The 19,947-nt window shown below is 46.3% G+C and overlaps 2 protein-coding genes across 2 annotated transcripts; one reads left to right on the top strand and one right to left on the bottom strand.

Annotated features, from left to right (window-relative positions):
- Window positions 1-6,409: 6,409 nt before the first annotated feature.
- On the top strand, window positions 6,410-7,528 carry LOC122896633 (Y-box-binding protein 3-like). Its single transcript, XM_044234729.1, has one exon. It carries the CDS (start codon window positions 6,410-6,412, stop codon window positions 7,526-7,528), a length of 1,119 nt encoding a protein of 372 aa, XP_044090664.1.
- A 4,298-nt stretch (window positions 7,529-11,826) lies between these two features.
- LOC122896632 (Y-box-binding protein 3-like) lies at window positions 11,827-12,945 on the bottom strand. Its single transcript, XM_044234728.1, has one exon. It carries the CDS (start codon window positions 12,943-12,945, stop codon window positions 11,827-11,829), a length of 1,119 nt encoding a protein of 372 aa, XP_044090663.1.
- Between the last annotated feature and the right edge of the window lie 7,002 nt (window positions 12,946-19,947).

Genomic DNA, 19,947 nt, shown 5'->3' with positions numbered 1-19,947 from the left:
GAACAGTAATTGCCTTATTTGCCTGTTGATTGAGAGGCATGAGGACCCCAGAGTGACTGGGTGGTGGTCCTGATTTCCAGTTCAGTGGAATCATTATTGTGTCTCCACATGGAAGCGTTCCTCCCTTTGGAACTAAGACCTCTATCCAGGCTGGTGGAGCATAAGGTCATGGGGACAGGAAGCCAACTTTGTGCAAGTGGGCCACTAGACAGGACAATGAGTGGTTCCACTCCCATTTACACCCCTTGATTCTTGGGCCTGTGAATGCTGACTGTGGGAGAAATAGCACCATATACTGGATGGTGACTCAGAGCATATACAGCTTCCTGGAGAGCCTTACTGCAGCCCTGCAAAGTATCACCACCTAGTTGGTGTTGTCACTGAGTCTTCAAAAGGCCTTCTTCAAGGGGACCTGGCCTCCCCTACATTCAAGAGGTTCTGTGCCTATAAACTGGTTCAAATCTGGGGATTAATTGAGGAGATGTGACTATTTTTATTTCCAAGTTGGACTTTTGTTCATTTGACCTGGATTTTTTCTGGCTATACAGGTTAAGTGAGTATTTAGTAGGCTTCCTATATGTCTCTCTTCTAGGAACATCATGATCAACTAGTCAACATCATAGCTCTCTGGGAGCCAGACTGTTCTAATTCCTGCTTTGAGTCTGTTGTCCATTATAGTAATCATGTCCACCTTTACCTTTGGAGGTTGAGTGATGCCACTTGGCCCCTGCCACGCAGAATACAATTATTCCCATTGCCTTTAGGTTCCCCAATTCAGTAGCAACAATTCCCATTGTAAGTTCTGGTCTACAGAAAAGAACAATGTTCCAGCAGGCCCCTAAAGGTGAGGTAAAAAGTGTAACCCATGAGAAGGTGTGCTCTTCAAGGATGGAGCTCTTCAAGGATTCTGGGGCTCCCCACAAAAATTTATTTCTCACAGTTGTGGTGAAGGGTGTGCCCTGAAGTCCCTCTCAGGGTGGGTGATTAGGTCTTCAATGACAAATCTACTCCAACATTCAAATCCCCTTAAGACTTTGAATCCTTTCTTCTACACGAAACCAAGGGCAGGTCTTTCCTTTTTAGTTCACTTACTGTGAACCACATTTTGGGTCATGTGTTAACCAACCAAACAACATCTCAGAGTCCTTTCTAACCATGCTGCAACATTAAATGAAGCATCTCTGCTTAGTGGGCCTGTGTCAATAAGTTCACCCCAATCCAACTTTATGTTCCTTACACCATTATCCCACACCCTTAATGTCCGTTCCCACACGTCTCCCTATTTCTGGCTGTATGTATTAGAAAAAAACGTAGCACATCCTCTCATGGGTTATACTTTTTACCTCAACTTTAGGGGTCAGCTAGGACTTGAGTCTTGTTATAGGTCTACAAGCAGAAAGAGGTGGTGGCGGCTGGGTCCTGGGAAGCACCATCAGTGTCTTTCAAGGAAACTTCCTCGGGCTTTATGCTTTTCATTACACTTTCTTCAAGCAATGCAGGATTGGAGAGTCTCTGAGGGGAGTTTCTCCTCAGACAGGGGTTGGAGAGGCTGTTTCTACTAGTAAAGATGATTCATGAGACTTTAGGGGCTCAATGTTTCCAGTTTCATCAGGGTCTTCTCCCATGTTCCCATCCTATCATTAGGATCCCATTCCTCCCCAGTCCATGCTTTCACTTTAATGATAGATATATGGTGAGGTTAGGAATTCAAGTTGCATTGTAATTCATCCATAAGATGAGATTCTCATAGGATAAGATTCTGGGTTTTGTTTTCAGCAGCCGCAGCCTGTGGCTATAGGAGATAAGGTGTCTCCTTCAGGGCAGACATGGAAGCTGTCAGGTCATTTATGAAGTGCTTGAGCAAGTAATTTGAATCTCTGAGCTCATCCTTTTCTTTCCCCACCTTGTCCAGTGACATTAGGAGCAGCCAACAATTTTCATTATACTCCTTAGTTTCACAAAAATGTTTTAAGGTATCATGTACATGGCCTGCCAGATCCTTGCCTCTTATCAGTATTTGATTAGGGGTATCCGATAGTGATATTTTGTGTATCTCTATTGCCACCTCAGGCCATGGACTCTCGGTGTGCTCTTTACTACTGGAAATAGAGTTATTATTGTCTTTAAATATAATAAAATTAGAGAGACAACTTCAAAACCCCACAACCCCAATTCCGAAAACTCATCGCTAAGACTCTGTTCTCTAGAAACAGTTCTGGTGCCAAAATCTGCATGTGTCAAGGTTCTGCAGAGAAACAGAACCAATAGGTTGCATGAATGTGTGTGTGTGCAAGTGTGGGTGTGCGCACACGTGCATGCATGTAGAGACAGGCAGACAGAATGACAGAGATAGAGAGATACAGAGAGAAATGGGGAAGGAGAGAGAGACAGAGACAGAGACAGAGACAGAGAAAACTATTTCAAGGAACTGGCTCATGCAGTTATGGAGGCTGGAAAGTCCAAAATCTAGAGAATTGGCTGACGGACTAGAGACCCACAGAAGAGCCAACTTTGCAGTTCAAGTCTAAAGCCCATCTGCTGCAGAATTCCCTCTTGCTCTGGAAAGATCAATCTTTTGCTCTGTTCAGGCCTTCCCGTGATTGGATGAGGCCTGCCCATATTATAAGGGGCAATTTGGTTTACTCAAACATCACAGATTTAATACTTATTCTCATCCAAAAACACTCTTACAGAGTCATCCACAATAATGTTTTTGTTTGTTTGTTTGTTTGTTTGTAAGGGAGGGAGGGAGAGAGAGATAGAGATGGGGAGGAGTAGGGGCAGGAGAGAGAATCTTGGAACCCAACACGGGGCTTGGTCTCACAACCCTGAGATCATGACCTGAGCTGAAACCAAGAGGCAGATGCTTAACTGACTGAGCCATCCAGGCACCCCCATAATAATATTTGACCACATATCTGGGCACCATGGCCCAGCCAAACTGATACATAAAATTAACCATTACGCTTTTATTGTTTCTGGGATTCTTCCACTCTCTCTTCCTCTCTTTTTAAAACACATAGTATTTCATGGCAAATTGGTCACAGCTTTTGGTTTACACATATTTTTTTTTTCCCCCATAAAGTGTTCTATGTAATTGCCACCACAACAACCTATGATCTGGCTAGGGAAGGCATTTATACTTCCTCCTTACATGCCAGAAGACTATATTTCAGAGAAGTGAGGTGATTTGTTCAAAGCTAAACAGCCAACATTTGGCCACTCCAGGAGATCTTCTGACTTAAGATTCCTGGCTCTTTCTAATGATTTTAGCTCCCAAAACCTCAGCTGAGAGTGCGTTGAAAATGTTTTTCAGAAAGCCTTTCTTCTTGCATAAAATACACATAGACCAGGAAAGTTTAATAGAGCTCCATGATGTCTCCAAAGCACTTGCCTGTATATCATGCAAACAACAATGGGAGATTCAAGAGGGCGTATTCAGTCCAACTCAGTGAATCTCATAGGCATGTTCGTGCCTGGTGCTTTGCTAGTGACTGTAAGAAATTCACAGATGTAGCCACTTTGTGGGGCAGGGGGGCATATATTTAATCCACAAGTTCACATTTGGGGAGGCTCTTTATACCATCAGCACTGTTCTAGGCACTACAGTGATCAGAGAGAGGAAATCAAGAGAAGAAAATTAATATGTTCACTCTTTTTTAAAGATTTATTTATTTATTTGAGAGAGAGAGCGAGAGAGAGTGAGCAGGGGCCAGGTCAGAGGGAAGGGGAGAGAGAGAATCCCAAAAAGACTCCCCGCTGAGCACAGAGTCTGACGTGGAGCTCAATCTCAGTACCCCGAGATCATGACCTGAGCTGAAATCATGTGCCCGATGCTCAGCTGACTGAGCCACCTAGGTATCCCCAAAGTGTTCATTATTTAGTGGGCGTTAGTGATCTGAGAACCTAGTTGGGAATAATAGTGAAACAGAAAGACTTACACATTAGGGAAGAAGTAGATTAGTGATTAATTGTTGGGCTGTAAGTTTAACTGGGTTTCCAAGAAGAAAGAGATTGGCATGGACTGGTACATTTGGAAAGAAAGTGGGAGGGGATTGCAAAACTGTGACTCAGAGAGCACATAGGATTTATACAGACAGAGGAGAGGAAAGGAGAGGAGAGAAGATATTTTTAGGAGAATGAGCAAAAACTTGAACATGGGCACAGAGATGGGAATGAGCATGGCAAATATGGGAATCATCAAGAAGAGCTCTCAGGACATGAAAGAAAGAACTGTTGACAATATCATAGATCTGGCCTCATGGCACTGTGGACCACACAGTGGACTAAGAACCAGAGGGCCTGAATTCCCAAAGGTATTGTCCTGGTTCTGCACTTACTACATGGGTGGCCTTGGTTAGGTCATTTAGATGCTTTGTGCCCTGGTGCCCTGACTTACTCAGTCATGTGAGGATACTGACAGTAGCTTGCTTCTCTCTCATGCTTGTAAAAACCACAGGAGATGATGTCTGAAGAAGTGTTGTTTTTTTTAAATTTTTTCTTTAGTTTTACTTATTTATTATCTTTTATTCACTTGTTTGAGAGAGAGAGAGAGAGAGAGAGAGAGAGAGAGCACACAAGCAGGGAGAGTGGCAGACAGAGGGAGAAGGCGAGGCAGGCTCCCCGCTGAGCACGGAACCTGATGTGGGGCTCGATCCCAGGACCCTGGGATCATGACCTGAGCTGAGGGCAGATACTTGATAGAATGGGCCACACAGGCGCCCCAAGAAGTGTTTTTTAAATAGTAAAATAAAAATGAGGATCCCTTCTTCCATACGGTATCACACCAGCATGGTGAGGAAATGGCTCCTGAGTCTATAGTATGGTTTGTTTTCTAGTTGGTTGCAGGCAGAAGGTTACTGCATGTGGGAGCAGGGGCTGCTGATTAGTTGATATGAAGGCATTTTTTTGCCCCTGAAGAGAGGCAGACCTGGGAGCCTGAACACAGGGGACCTGGGTTCTCTGCTGGGTTGTATGAACTCTCTGAAAGGGGTGCCTGTTCTCTGACATCAGATGAAACAAGTGACAAAACTATACACAAAGACTGGTGAGGTGTGGTGTAAAAAGACCTGGACCTGGAATGAAATCTGTCTGAGATCAGATTTTAGGGTTCACCCCATAGTAAACATGTGACCTTAAGCAAGCAACTTGCTATCTCTGGGCCCCAGTTCCCTCATCTGTCAAACTGAAGTAAAAACAACACCTGCCCCACTTCCTTATAGAGTGGGTTGTTGCAAGGATCAAATGCACAACATGTGAGAGGTTTCTGTAAACTCTAAAGTGGTAGGCCAAGTTGGCTTATTTTCATTTTTCTTATTAATAATTGAAAACTGAGTTTTCTGACCAGTTGCCGTCTATTATTTTAGCCTGCCCTATCATCATTTCTGAAAGGTTATATTTCAGTAGAGCTAGCTGTACCTTACCACAGTATTAACACTGTGGTTAGTCTGAATTCTTAGGGTTTCTATATAATTAAATCAGAACCTCAATTTAGAATGAAGATCACAGAGTCATAAACCATTCAGGGGTAGTGGTGGGGAGTCTGGATCTGCAGTTAAGACAGAAGACAAATTTGCTCAGTTATATTTTACTCCACCTGATCATTTGCTTTATGTGCACAAGAACACAGAGCTCAACAAGGTTTTCAGAATGTCCCAGTTAACAAAAGTGTCCCCACTCAGCTTCACTACTCTACAACCCTAACACCAGCCTGGATAAACCTGCACTAATTTAGCGTCCTCTCGGTACCAGCATTCTAGCCCTGGCAGGCTTCCCCAGTCCCTCCGAGGGAAAACAAACAAACAAAAACCAAACAACCCGGAGTGGGCTTCTTTCATTGGGTCTTAATTTCGTGTCATTGTCATTTTGTCTAAAGTTACACAAAATGCCTCACCCACATCTAAAGGGCACAAGGAGTTGGAAGAGGAGCAGGGTTTTGTGAGAGTATGTAGAGAGTGTTCTCAGAAGGCTGGGATTATCTCCAACCAAGGGAGAGAGATGAAAGGTGGGTCCTCTCTTCCCATCCACCCAAACAAGCAAGAGTCTTCAAGTAGACCACTTCCTAGAGCTTCAAATGCACCCCCTCTCCATGAGGGACAGAGAGGTGCTGTGAGTGGCACCTGGAGCTCAAGGCAGAACACATCTGCCCCACCCCCCAGCTCAAGCAGCCTCTAGGACCCCACTGAGACGTCACCGTGGCAACCACTGTTTGGTCTGCGTCCCGTTGCCCCAGGAGACTCCACAGGCCTTTCCAAGAGTCTCAGAGTTAAGCCAGAGAGTCCTTGAGCCCAGACCCAGGACCCTCCCTTCCAGAGCAAGGCTCCTGCCTCCAGACCGAGCCCCATATCCCCCATCACTGAAGACCAAATTTCCCTCAGGCTCTCCAAGAAAGGAGAGCAAGGACAGCCTCATGAGTGAGGTGGGAGAGGTCACCCTCACGGAGGTGACCGCCTCAGTCTCCCCTCAAGCCACGCAGAAACTCCTGGTTTCCTTGGAAAGCGGAGATCCTCCTCGGGCCCCAGTCACAGGCAACCTCAGCGGAGATGCAATTACCAAGACCACCGTGGCAGCAGGCGCCAAGGGAAAGGTGCCCAAAAAGGTCATCGCCAAGAGAGTGCGAGGCTCTGTCAAGTGGTTTAACGTGAAGAATGGGTACGGTTTCATCAGCAGGCACGATACCCTGGAAGATGTGTTCGTTCACCAGACAGCCATCACCAGAAACAACCCTCACAAATACCAACGCAGTGTGGGCGACGGCGAGACAGTTGAGTTCGACGTGGTGCAGGGTGAGCGGGGCACCGAGGCCGCTAACGTGACCGGGCCAGCAGGTGCCCCAGTGCAGGGCAGCCGCTACGCTGCCAATCGCCCCCGCTTCCGCAGGGGCTTCTACATCCGTCGCTGCGCACCGCCCCCACGAGGTCCTATGGGCGCTGAAGAGGACGTCGACGAAGAAGAGGCCAGGCACGAAGGCTTCACCGAAGCCGAGGGCCAGAGGCGCTGCCTGGCCGGCGGACCCCAAGACCAAAGGCTGCGGCGCTTCCCACCCTTCCAAAGGGCCTCTGACATGTCACGCCGCCCGTCGATCCTCACTCCCAGCAGCGGCGCGAGGCCTGGCCACCCGCCCGGGTCCACCCCAGCCTCAAGGCCCGAGGGTGCCCCGCGGCGAGGGCCAGGCCCCAGCTACCTGCTGAGCCGCCCTAGGGGCCGAGGCATCGCTCCTGTTCCAAGACCCTCAGCGGGCATCTCTGAGGAGCCCAAGGAAGAAGACAAGGAAAGCGGGCGTGAGGCCAGCTGTCTGCAGCAGAAGCCCCCGCCACGCTACGGATCCCGCCGCCCCAACAACCCACGCCGCCGCCCACAGCAGGCACCTGGTGCCCAGGGCCAGGACACCGTGGGAGGAGAAGGCAAGATCGGGAAGAGCCCTGCTGAAATACCCGCTTTGGCTGCTTTGGCCAAGAAGAACAGCGCCGCTGAGGAGGAGGACGCCTTGGTCTCAGATGTCCCCTCTGCCACCACCCAGGCCAAGTAACAACAGCCTGGCTCCCTCCCCAGGGACTCCCAGGCCTGGGCTGCAGGGAATGCCCCCCTTTGAGGAGATGATGCCCTTTAATGCAATGCAGTCCAAACATCCACCTTGACTGTTAGATTTGTGCCCTGGTGGTGGGGGGAGATACATGCCCCTTTCGCAAGGTTTGAGGAAAAATTACAAGATGCATATATTTCTAAATTCCCTCTTACCATCTGTGTTGGCTATTTCTGTACACACACACACACACACACACACACACACGCACTTATTCTTTTAAACGATCTGACCAGGACCACAGCTATTATTCTGTGTCACCAGGGGAATTAGTTGAAGTACTTAAAAAATTATTTTTATTTTTAATACAAAAACAAAGATGATCTGATACTGAAGATTACCTTACATTGCTGTGTGATGTTACTCACCTGAGTGGTCATTTTCTCAATAAATCATTTCATGTTGCTTTTATCTGTTATCGTCTGATTATTTTAAAAAATCTTGTCAGCACATAATTGTATTGAGGCAGTCCTTTCAGTCTGTTTCAGAACCAGTTTTAGCAAGCATCGTACCTATTGTTCTCTGTGAAAGTCATGAATTTAAGACTAATTGTGGACTTACTGGGGGGGGGTGGGGGTGAACTTCTCAAGGATGTCCTAAAGGATTAGAATACACAGAGAGGGAAGAAGTGTCCCCATCACACCCTCTTCCCCTGCCATTTGAGCAATAAAGCCGGAGGGTGGATCCAACTACCCACACTTACTGCTTAGATAGTCTGTGAGACAAAAACTCAAAAAGCTGGGCAAAACACCATGACAGGTTTAAAAAAAAATAGGTAGGTGGGTGGGGCTCTCTGGAAGCAGAATTTGCCTTTATTTTTTAATGGATTTGATCTAATGCCATTTAAATACTTAAAAGAAAATGGGCACGAGGGGCTGCGGGGTGTGGGAGAAATGGAAAAATGGTCAAAGGGTAAAATCTTCCAGTTACAAGATGAGTAAGTTCTGGGGGCCTAACATATGGCATGATGACTATAGTTAACCGTACTGTGTTGCATACCTGAAGGTCACTAGGAGAGCGGAGCTTTAATGTTCCCACCATGACAATAATGAAATGATAACTACGTGAAGCAAACGATGCGTTAACCTTATTGTGGTAAACATTTCACAACATATGCTTGTATCAAATTATCCCATTGTACATCTTAGACTTACACAATATCAATATCATACGCCAATTATATCTCAATAAAGCTAGAAAAAAAAACTCAAGAAATTTTTAAAAGAAAATGGGCATGAAGCGGGCATAATTTTTGTCATGCATACCTCTGGAGCTGAAGAGAACTATCTAGTCCAGATTTTCCACGTGCGCTTCCTGATTGGGTCCATCCGTCCAAGAGGGCCGTGCAAGATCCCTGGAAGGCCAAACGGAAAAGTTTCAGCCCACCTCAGCCCCTTTTCCATCAGATAGAGAGGCTCCAACTGGGAATGCCATCCCTGTCCTGGTTTTCCTTTGAATATATAGTGGGATTAGTGGGTGGGTCAGAGGCAGGGTTGGGAGCGGGTGTGTGGACAATTAATACATTTGAAACTAACAGGGACCTTAGAACTTAATTTTATGGATTGAGGAAACTAGATTATCAATAGCAAAGTAAAAATGCCTTCTTGGTTTAAATGTTGAGGCCTTTCATACCACATTATAGCCTAGCATAAGGGATTTGGAGAGTGAGTACTCGGGCATTCGATAAGGCTAAATATCCTCACTCAATTCGAGTAGAAACGGTAGAGATCACTCGTTCAGGAAATATTTGCATGTGCGCTTGTGCCAGACACTCTGCCAGGCACTAGAGGGTACATCATGGTGAAGAAGATGGCCCTTTCTCTCAAGGAGTCCACAGTCTAGTGAAGAGGGAGACAAAACCATGACCACACAAGGGAGTGAGTACTCTGGTGGAATTAGCACAGGATGTCAGAGGAAACACAGGTGACTTAGGTGCCAGATGGGTTGGTTCCAGGCTAAAGGAACCACTACTTCAATACCGGAACTTAAAATTATATCTAGCACGGGCCACCTGGGGGGCTCATTTGGTTAAACATCTGCCTTAGGCTCAGGTCATGATCCCAGGTTCCTGGGATCTAGCCCCTCAGGTCAGGTCGGGCTCCCTGCTCCACAGGGACTCATTTTCTCCCTCTCCCTCCACTCCTTCCTACCCACCCACCCCCTACCCTAACACCCCCAGCCCCCCAACCCCCAACCCTACCCCAGCCCTGCTCCTGAGAATTCTCTCTCTCAAATAAATAAGTCTTCTAAAAAAAACTATATCTAGCAATCACCACAGAGTTCAGATTTGATAAATTTATATCAGCATACAGCTAGAAGTTGTTACTACAGACTCCTAGCCCAGTGCACTCTTCCCAGTACACCAACTGACTTCTTTGGAGATTAACAGGATCTACCATGAATCGTAGGGTTGCCAGAGTGTCTGGCACAAGCGCACATGCAAATATTTCCTGAACGAGTGATCTCTACCGTTTCTACTCGAATTGAGTGAGGATATTTAGCCTTATCGAATGCCCGAGTACTCACTCTCCAAATCCCTTATGCTAGGCTATAATGTGGTATGAAAGGCCTCAACATTTAAACCAAGAAGGCATTTTTACTTTGCTATTGATAATCTAGTTTCCTCAATCCATAAAATTAAGTTCTAAGGTCCCTGTTAGTTTCAAATGTATTAATTGTCCACACACCCGCTCCCAACCCTGCCTCTGACCCACCCACTAATCCCACTATATATTCAAAGGAAAACCAGGACAGGGATGGCATTCCCAGTTGGAGCCTCTCTATCTGATGGAAAAGGGGCTGAGGTGGGCTGAAACTTTTCCGTTTGGCCTTCCAGGGATCTTGCACGGCCCTCTTGGACGGATGGACCCAATCAGGAAGCGCACGTGGAAAATCTGGACTAGATAGTTCTCTTCAGCTCCAGAGGTATGCATGACAAAAATTATGCCCGCTTCATGCCCATTTTCTTTTAAAAATTTCTTGAGTTTTTTTTTCTAGCTTTATTGAGATATAATTGGCGTATGATATTGATATTGTGTAAGTCTAAGATGTACAATGGGATAATTTGATACAAGCATATGTTGTGAAATGTTTACCACAATAAGGTTAACGCATCGTTTGCTTCACGTAGTTATCATTTCATTATTGTCATGGTGGGAACATTAAAGCTCCGCTCTCCTAGTGACCTTCAGGTATGCAACACAGTACGGTTAACTATAGTCATCATGCCATATGTTAGGCCCCCAGAACTTACTCATCTTGTAACTGGAAGATTTTACCCTTTGACCATTTTTCCATTTCTCCCACACCCCGCAGCCCCTCGTGCCCATTTTCTTTTAAGTATTTAAATGGCATTAGATCAAATCCATTAAAAAATAAAGGCAAATTCTGCTTCCAGAGAGCCCCACCCACCTACCTATTTTTTTTTAAACCTGTCATGGTGTTTTGCCCAGCTTTTTGAGTTTTTGTCTCACAGACTATCTAAGCAGTAAGTGTGGGTAGTTGGATCCACCCTCCGGCTTTATTGCTCAAATGGCAGGGGAAGAGGGTGTGATGGGGACACTTCTTCCCTCTCTGTGTATTCTAATCCTTTAGGACATCCTTGAGAAGTTCACCCCCACCCCCCCCCAGTAAGTCCACAATTAGTCTTAAATTCATGACTTTCACAGAGAACAATAGGTACGATGCTTGCTAAAACTGGTTCTGAAACAGACTGAAAGGACTGCCTCAATACAATTATGTGCTGACAAGATTTTTTAAAATAATCAGACGATAACAGATAAAAGCAACATGAAATGATTTATTGAGAAAATGACCACTCAGGTGAGTAACATCACACAGCAATGTAAGGTAATCTTCAGTATCAGATCATCTTTGTTTTTGTATTAAAAATAAAAATAATTTTTTAAGTACTTCAACTAATTCCCCTGGTGACACAGAATAATAGCTGTGGTCCTGGTCAGATCGTTTAAAAGAATAAGTGCGTGTGTGTGTGTGTGTGTGTGTGTGTGTGTACAGAAATAGCCAACACAGATGGTAAGAGGGAATTTAGAAATATATGCATCTTGTAATTTTTCCTCAAACCTTGCGAAAGGGGCATGTATCTCCCCCCACCACCAGGGCACAAATCTAACAGTCAAGGTGGATGTTTGGACTGCATTGCATTAAAGGGCATCATCTCCTCAAAGGGGGGCATTCCCTGCAGCCCAGGCCTGGGAGTCCCTGGGGAGGGAGCCAGGCTGTTGTTACTTGGCCTGGGTGGTGGCAGAGGGGACATCTGAGACCAAGGCGTCCTCCTCCTCAGCGGCGCTGTTCTTCTTGGCCAAAGCAGCCAAAGCGGGTATTTCAGCAGGGCTCTTCCCGATCTTGCCTTCTCCTCCCACGGTGTCCTGGCCCTGGGCACCAGGTGCCTGCTGTGGGCGGCGGCGTGGGTTGTTGGGGCGGCGGGATCCGTAGCGTGGCGGGGGCTTCTGCTGCAGACAGCTGGCCTCACGCCCGCTTTCCTTGTCTTCTTCCTTGGGCTCCTCAGAGATGCCCGCTGAGGGTCTTGGAACAGGAGCGATGCCTCGGCCCCTAGGGCGGCTCAGCAGGTAGCTGGGGCCTGGCCCTCGCCGCGGGGCACCCTCGGGCCTTGAGGCTGGGGTGGACCCGGGCGGGTGGCCAGGCCTCGCGCCGCTGCTGGGAGTGAGGATCGACGGGCGGCGTGACATGTCAGAGGCCCTTTGGAAGGGTGGGAAGCGCCGCAGCCTTTGGTCTTGGGGTCCGCCGGCCAGGCAGCGCCTCTGGCCCTCGGCTTCGGTGAAGCCTTCGTGCCTGGCCTCTTCTTCGTCGACGTCCTCTTCAGCGCCCATAGGACCTCGTGGGGGCGGTGCGCAGCGACGGATGTAGAAGCCCCTGCGGAAGCGGGGGCGATTGGCAGCGTAGCGGCTGCCCTGCACTGGGGCACCTGCTGGCCCGGTCACGTTAGCGGCCTCGGTGCCCCGCTCACCCTGCACCACGTCGAACTCAACTGTCTCGCCGTCGCCCACACTGCGTTGGTATTTGTGAGGGTTGTTTCTGGTGATGGCTGTCTGGTGAACGAACACATCTTCCAGGGTATCGTGCCTGCTGATGAAACCGTACCCATTCTTCACGTTAAACCACTTGACAGAGCCTCGCACTCTCTTGGCGATGACCTTTTTGGGCACCTTTCCCTTGGCGCCTGCTGCCACGGTGGTCTTGGTAATTGCATCTCCGCTGAGGTTGCCTGTGACTGGGGCCCGAGGAGGATCTCCGCTTTCCAAGGAAACCAGGAGTTTCTGCGTGGCTTGAGGGGAGACTGAGGCGGTCACCTCCGTGAGGGTGACCTCTCCCACCTCACTCATGAGGCTGTCCTTGCTCTCCTTTCTTGGAGAGCCTGAGGGAAATTTGGTCTTCAGTGATGGGGGATATGGGGCTCGGTCTGGAGGCAGGAGCCTTGCTCTGGAAGGGAGGGTCCTGGGTCTGGGCTCAAGGACTCTCTGGCTTAACTCTGAGACTCTTGGAAAGGCCTGTGGAGTCTCCTGGGGCAACAGGACGCAGACCAAACAGTGGTTGCCACGGTGACGTCTCAGTGGGGTCCTAGAGGCTGCTTGAGCTGGGGGGTGGGGCAGATGTGTTCTGCCTTGAGCTCCAGGTGCCACTCACAGCACCTCTCTGTCCCTCATGGAGAGGGGGTGCATTTGAAGCTCTAGGAAGTGGTCTACTTGAAGACTCTTGCTTGTTTGGGTGGATGGGAAGAGAGGACCCACCTTTCATCTCTCTCCCTTGGTTGGAGATAATCCCAGCCTTCTGAGAACACTCTCTACATACTCTCACAAAACCCTGCTCCTCTTCCAACTCCTTGTGCCCTTTAGATGTGGGTGAGGCATTTTGTGTAACTTTAGACAAAATGACAATGACACGAAATTAAGACCCAATGAAAGAAGCCCACTCCGGGTTGTTTGGTTTTTGTTTGTTTGTTTTCCCTCGGAGGGACTGGGGAAGCCTGCCAGGGCTAGAATGCTGGTACCGAGAGGACGCTAAATTAGTGCAGGTTTATCCAGGCTGGTGTTAGGGTTGTAGAGTAGTGAAGCTGAGTGGGGACACTTTTGTTAACTGGGACATTCTGAAAACCTTGTTGAGCTCTGTGTTCTTGTGCACATAAAGCAAATGATCAGGTGGAGTAAAATATAACTGAGCAAATTTGTCTTCTGTCTTAACTGCAGATCCAGACTCCCCACCACTACCCCTGAATGGTTTATGACTCTGTGATCTTCATTCTAAATTGAGGTTCTGATTTAATTATATAGAAACCCTAAGAATTCAGACTAACCACAGTGTTAATACTGTGGTAAGGTACAGCTAGCTCTACTGAAATATAACCTTTCAGAAATGATGATAGGGCAGGCTAAAATAATAGACGGCAACTGGTCAGAAAACTCAGTTTTCAATTATTAATAAGAAAAATGAAAATAAGCCAACTTGGCCTACCACTTTAGAGTTTACAGAAACCTCTCACATGTTGTGCATTTGATCCTTGCAACAACCCACTCTATAAGGAAGTGGGGCAGGTGTTGTTTTTACTTCAGTTTGACAGATGAGGGAACTGGGGCCCAGAGATAGCAAGTTGCTTGCTTAAGGTCACATGTTTACTATGGGGTGAACCCTAAAATCTGATCTCAGACAGATTTCATTCCAGGTCCAGGTCTTTTTACACCACACCTCACCAGTCTTTGTGTATAGTTTTGTCACTTGTTTCATCTGATGTCAGAGAACAGGCACCCCTTTCAGAGAGTTCATACAACCCAGCAGAGAACCCAGGTCCCCTGTGTTCAGGCTCCCAGGTCTGCCTCTCTTCAGGGGCAAAAAAATGCCTTCATATCAACTAATCAGCAGCCCCTGCTCCCACATGCAGTAACCTTCTGCCTGCAACCAACTAGAAAACAAACCATACTATAGACTCAGGAGCCATTTCCTCACCATGCTGGTGTGATACCGTATGGAAGAAGGGATCCTCATTTTTATTTTACTATTTAAAAAACACTTCTTGGGGCGCCTGTGTGGCCCATTCTATCAAGTATCTGCCCTCAGCTCAGGTCATGATCCCAGGGTCCTGGGATCGAGCCCCACATCAGGTTCCGTGCTCAGCGGGGAGCCTGCCTCGCCTTCTCCCTCTGTCTGCCACTCTCCCTGCTTGTGTGCTCTCTCTCTCTCTCTCTCTCTCTCTCTCAAACAAGTGAATAAAAGATAATAAATAAGTAAAACTAAAGAAAAAATTTTAAAAAAACAACACTTCTTCAGACATCATCTCCTGTGGTTTTTACAAGCATGAGAGAGAAGCAAGCTACTGTCAGTATCCTCACATGACTGAGTAAGTCAGGGCACCAGGGCACAAAGCATCTAAATGACCTAACCAAGGCCACCCATGTAGTAAGTGCAGAACCAGGACAATACCTTTGGGAATTCAGGCCCTCTGGTTCTTAGTCCACTGTGTGGTCCACAGTGCCATGAGGCCAGATCTATGATATTGTCAACAGTTCTTTCTTTCATGTCCTGAGAGCTCTTCTTGATGATTCCCATATTTGCCATGCTCATTCCCATCTCTGTGCCCATGTTCAAGTTTTTGCTCATTCTCCTAAAAATATCTTCTCTCCTCTCCTTTCCTCTCCTCTGTCTGTATAAATCCTATGTGCTCTCTGAGTCACAGTTTTGCAATCCCCTCCCACTTTCTTTCCAAATGTACCAGTCCATGCCAATCTCTTTCTTCTTGGAAACCCAGTTAAACTTACAGCCCAACAATTAATCACTAATCTACTTCTTCCCTAATGTGTAAGTCTTTCTGTTTCACTATTATTCCCAACTAGGTTCTCAGATCACTAACGCCCACTAAATAATGAACACTTTGGGGATACCTAGGTGGCTCAGTCAGCTGAGCATCGGGCACATGATTTCAGCTCAGGTCATGATCTCGGGGTACTGAGATTGAGCTCCACGTCAGACTCTGTGCTCAGCGGGGAGTCTTTTTGGGATTCTCTCTCTCCCCTTCCCTCTGACCTGGCCCCTGCTCACTCTCTCTCGCTCTCTCTCTCAAATAAATAAATAAATCTTTAAAAAAGAGTGAACATATTAATTTTCTTCTCTTGATTTCCTCTCTCTGATCACTGTAGTGCCTAGAACAGTGCTGATGGTATAAAGAGCCTCCCCAAATGTGAACTTGTGGATTAAATATATGCCCCCCTGCCCCACAAAGTGGCTACATCTGTGAATTTCTTACAGTCACTAGCAAAGCACCAGGCACGAACATGCCTATGAGATTCACTGAGTTGGACTGAATACGCCCTCTTGAATCTCCCATTGTTGTTTGCATGATATACAGGCAAGTGCTTTGGAGACATCATGGAGCTCTATTAAACTTTCCTGGTCTATGTGTATTTTATGCAAGAAGAAAGGCTTTCTGAAAAACATTTTCAACGCACTCTCAGCTGAGGTTTTGGGAGCTAAAATCATTAGAAAGAGCCAGGAATCTTAAGTCAGAAGATCTCCTGGAGTGGCCAAATGTTGGCTGTTTAGCTTTGAACAAATCACCTCACTTCTCTGAAATATAGTCTTCTGGCATGTAAGGAGGAAGTATAAATGCCTTCCCTAGCCAGATCATAGGTTGTTGTGGTGGCAATTACATAGAACACTTTATGGGGGAAAAAAAAAATATGTGTAAACCAAAAGCTGTGACCAATTTGCCATGAAATACTATGTGTTTTAAAAAGAGAGGAAGAGAGAGTGGAAGAATCCCAGAAACAATAAAAGCGTAATGGTTAATTTTATGTATCAGTTTGGCTGGGCCATGGTGCCCAGATATGTGGTCAAATATTATTATGGGGGTGCCTGGATGGCTCAGTCAGTTAAGCATCTGCCTCTTGGTTTCAGCTCAGGTCATGATCTCAGGGTTGTGAGACCAAGCCCCGTGTTGGGTTCCAAGATTCTCTCTCCTGCCCCTACTCCTCCCCATCTCTATCTCTCTCTCCCTCCCTCCCTTACAAACAAACAAACAAACAAACAAAAACATTATTGTGGATGACTCTGTAAGAGTGTTTTTGGATGAGAATAAGTATTAAATCTGTGATGTTTGAGTAAACCAAATTGCCCCTTATAATATGGGCAGGCCTCATCCAATCACGGGAAGGCCTGAACAGAGCAAAAGATTGATCTTTCCAGAGCAAGAGGGAATTCTGCAGCAGATGGGCTTTAGACTTGAACTGCAAAGTTGGCTCTTCTGTGGGTCTCTAGTCCGTCAGCCAATTCTCTAGATTTTGGACTTTCCAGCCTCCATAACTGCATGAGCCAGTTCCTTGAAATAGTTTTCTCTGTCTCTGTCTCTGTCTCTGTCTCTCTCTCCTTCCCCATTTCTCTCTGTATCTCTCTATCTCTGTCATTCTGTCTGCCTGTCTCTACATGCATGCACGTGTGCGCACACCCACACTTGCACACACACACATTCATGCAACCTATTGGTTCTGTTTCTCTGCAGAACCTTGACACATGCAGATTTTGGCACCAGAACTGTTTCTAGAGAACAGAGTCTTAGCGATGAGTTTTCGGAATTGGGGTTGTGGGGTTTTGAAGTTGTCTCTCTAATTTTATTATATTTAAAGACAATAATAACTCTATTTCCAGTAGTAAAGAGCACACCGAGAGTCCATGGCCTGAGGTGGCAATAGAGATACACAAAATATCACTATCGGATACCCCTAATCAAATACTGATAAGAGGCAAGGATCTGGCAGGCCATGTACATGATACCTTAAAACATTTTTGTGAAACTAAGGAGTATAATGAAAATTGTTGGCTGCTCCTAATGTCACTGGACAAGGTGGGGAAAGAAAAGGATGAGCTCAGAGATTCAAATTACTTGCTCAAGCACTTCATAAATGACCTGACAGCTTCCATGTCTGCCCTGAAGGAGACACCTTATCTCCTATAGCCACAGGCTGCGGCTGCTGAAAACAAAACCCAGAATCTTATCCTATGAGAATCTCATCTTATGGATGAATTACAATGCAACTTGAATTCCTAACCTCACCATATATCTATCATTAAAGTGAAAGCATGGACTGGGGAGGAATGGGATCCTAATGATAGGATGGGAACATGGGAGAAGACCCTGATGAAACTGGAAACATTGAGCCCCTAAAGTCTCATGAATCATCTTTACTAGTAGAAACAGCCTCTCCAACCCCTGTCTGAGGAGAAACTCCCCTCAGAGACTCTCCAATCCTGCATTGCTTGAAGAAAGTGTAATGAAAAGCATAAAGCCCGAGGAAGTTTCCTTGAAAGACACTGATGGTGCTTCCCAGGACCCAGCCGCCACCACCTCTTTCTGCTTGTAGACCTATAACAAGACTCAAGTCCTAGCTGACCCCTAAAGTTGAGGTAAAAAGTATAACCCATGAGAGGATGTGCTACGTTTTTTTCTAATACATACAGCCAGAAATAGGGAGACGTGTGGGAACGGACATTAAGGGTGTGGGATAATGGTGTAAGGAACATAAAGTTGGATTGGGGTGAACTTATTGACACAGGCCCACTAAGCAGAGATGCTTCATTTAATGTTGCAGCATGGTTAGAAAGGACTCTGAGATGTTGTTTGGTTGGTTAACACATGACCCAAAATGTGGTTCACAGTAAGTGAACTAAAAAGGAAAGACCTGCCCTTGGTTTCGTGTAGAAGAAAGGATTCAAAGTCTTAAGGGGATTTGAATGTTGGAGTAGATTTGTCATTGAAGACCTAATCACCCACCCTGAGAGGGACTTCAGGGCACACCCTTCACCACAACTGTGAGAAATAAATTTTTGTGGGGAGCCCCAGAATCCTTGAAGAGCTCCATCCTTGAAGAGCACACCTTCTCATGGGTTACACTTTTTACCTCACCTTTAGGGGCCTGCTGGAACATTGTTCTTTTCTGTAGACCAGAACTTACAATGGGAATTGTTGCTACTGAATTGGGGAACCTAAAGGCAATGGGAATAATTGTATTCTGCGTGGCAGGGGCCAAGTGGCATCACTCAACCTCCAAAGGTAAAGGTGGACATGATTACTATAATGGACAACAGACTCAAAGCAGGAATTAGAACAGTCTGGCTCCCAGAGAGCTATGATGTTGACTAGTTGATCATGATGTTCCTAGAAGAGAGACATATAGGAAGCCTACTAAATACTCACTTAACCTGTATAGCCAGAAAAAATCCAGGTCAAATGAACAAAAGTCCAACTTGGAAATAAAAATAGTCACATCTCCTCAATTAATCCCCAGATTTGAACCAGTTTATAGGCACAGAACCTCTTGAATGTAGGGGAGGCCAGGTCCCCTTGAAGAAGGCCTTTTGAAGACTCAGTGACAACACCAACTAGGTGGTGATACTTTGCAGGGCTGCAGTAAGGCTCTCCAGGAAGCTGTATATGCTCTGAGTCACCATCCAGTATATGGTGCTATTTCTCCCACAGTCAGCATTCACAGGCCCAAGAATCAAGGGGTGTAAATGGGAGTGGAACCACTCATTGTCCTGTCTAGTGGCCCACTTGCACAAAGTTGGCTTCCTGTCCCCATGACCTTATGCTCCACCAGCCTGGATAGAGGTCTTAGTTCCAAAGGGAGGAACGCTTCCATGTGGAGACACAATAATGATTCCACTGAACTGGAAATCAGGACCACCACCCAGTCACTCTGGGGTCCTCATGCCTCTCAATCAACAGGCAAATAAGGCAATTACTGTTCTGACTGAAGTTATTGATCCTGACCACCAAGTGGAATATATAGAGGCATGGCAGAGCATGTCTAGAATATAGGAGATCCCTTATGGCATCCCTTAGTAATAACATGCCCTGTAATTAAACTCAATGGAAAACTACAACAGCAAAATTCAGGAAGGACTACCAATGGCCCAGACCCTTCAGGAATGAAAGCCTGGGACACCCTACCAGATAAAGAACCATGGCCAGCTGAGTTGCTTGCTGAGGGCAAAGGAAATATGGAATGAATAGTACAAGAAAGTCATTACAAATACCAGGTACGGCCATGTGACCAGTTACAGAAAGAAAAACTTTAATTGCTATGAGTATTTATTCCTTGTTTTGCTAGAAATATGTTCCTGTATTTGTATCTGTCTGTCTGTCCAATAACTTTCTCTTCCCTCTGTCATCCCCTTATCTTGTAACATAAGATATTTGAATGGATACATGTCAAATTTGCACCATAGAGAGAGTAAACTCAAGTAAACTCACTCAAGGATTTGCATCCTCTTGTGGTGAAAGGGTAAGTGTGTTTTTGTTTGTGCGCCGGATAATTGCATCATGATAGGTAGAAGTATGACCT

The sequence above is a fragment of the Neovison vison genome, chromosome X (assembly GCF_020171115.1).
Source record: "Neovison vison isolate M4711 chromosome X, ASM_NN_V1, whole genome shotgun sequence".
Classification (NCBI taxonomy): domain Eukaryota; kingdom Metazoa; phylum Chordata; class Mammalia; order Carnivora; family Mustelidae; genus Neogale; species Neogale vison.
Note: the sequence above shows the minus strand (reverse complement) of the source record. Positions and strands in the feature narration are given on the sequence as shown.

Excerpts from the sequence above, each read along its gene's own strand:
- LOC122896633 (XM_044234729.1), top strand. The coding sequence starts at position 6,410 with ATGAGTGAGGTGGGAGAGGTCACCCTCACGGAGGTGACCGCCTCAGTC.
- LOC122896632 (XM_044234728.1), bottom strand. The coding sequence starts at position 12,945 with ATGAGTGAGGTGGGAGAGGTCACCCTCACGGAGGTGACCGCCTCAGTC.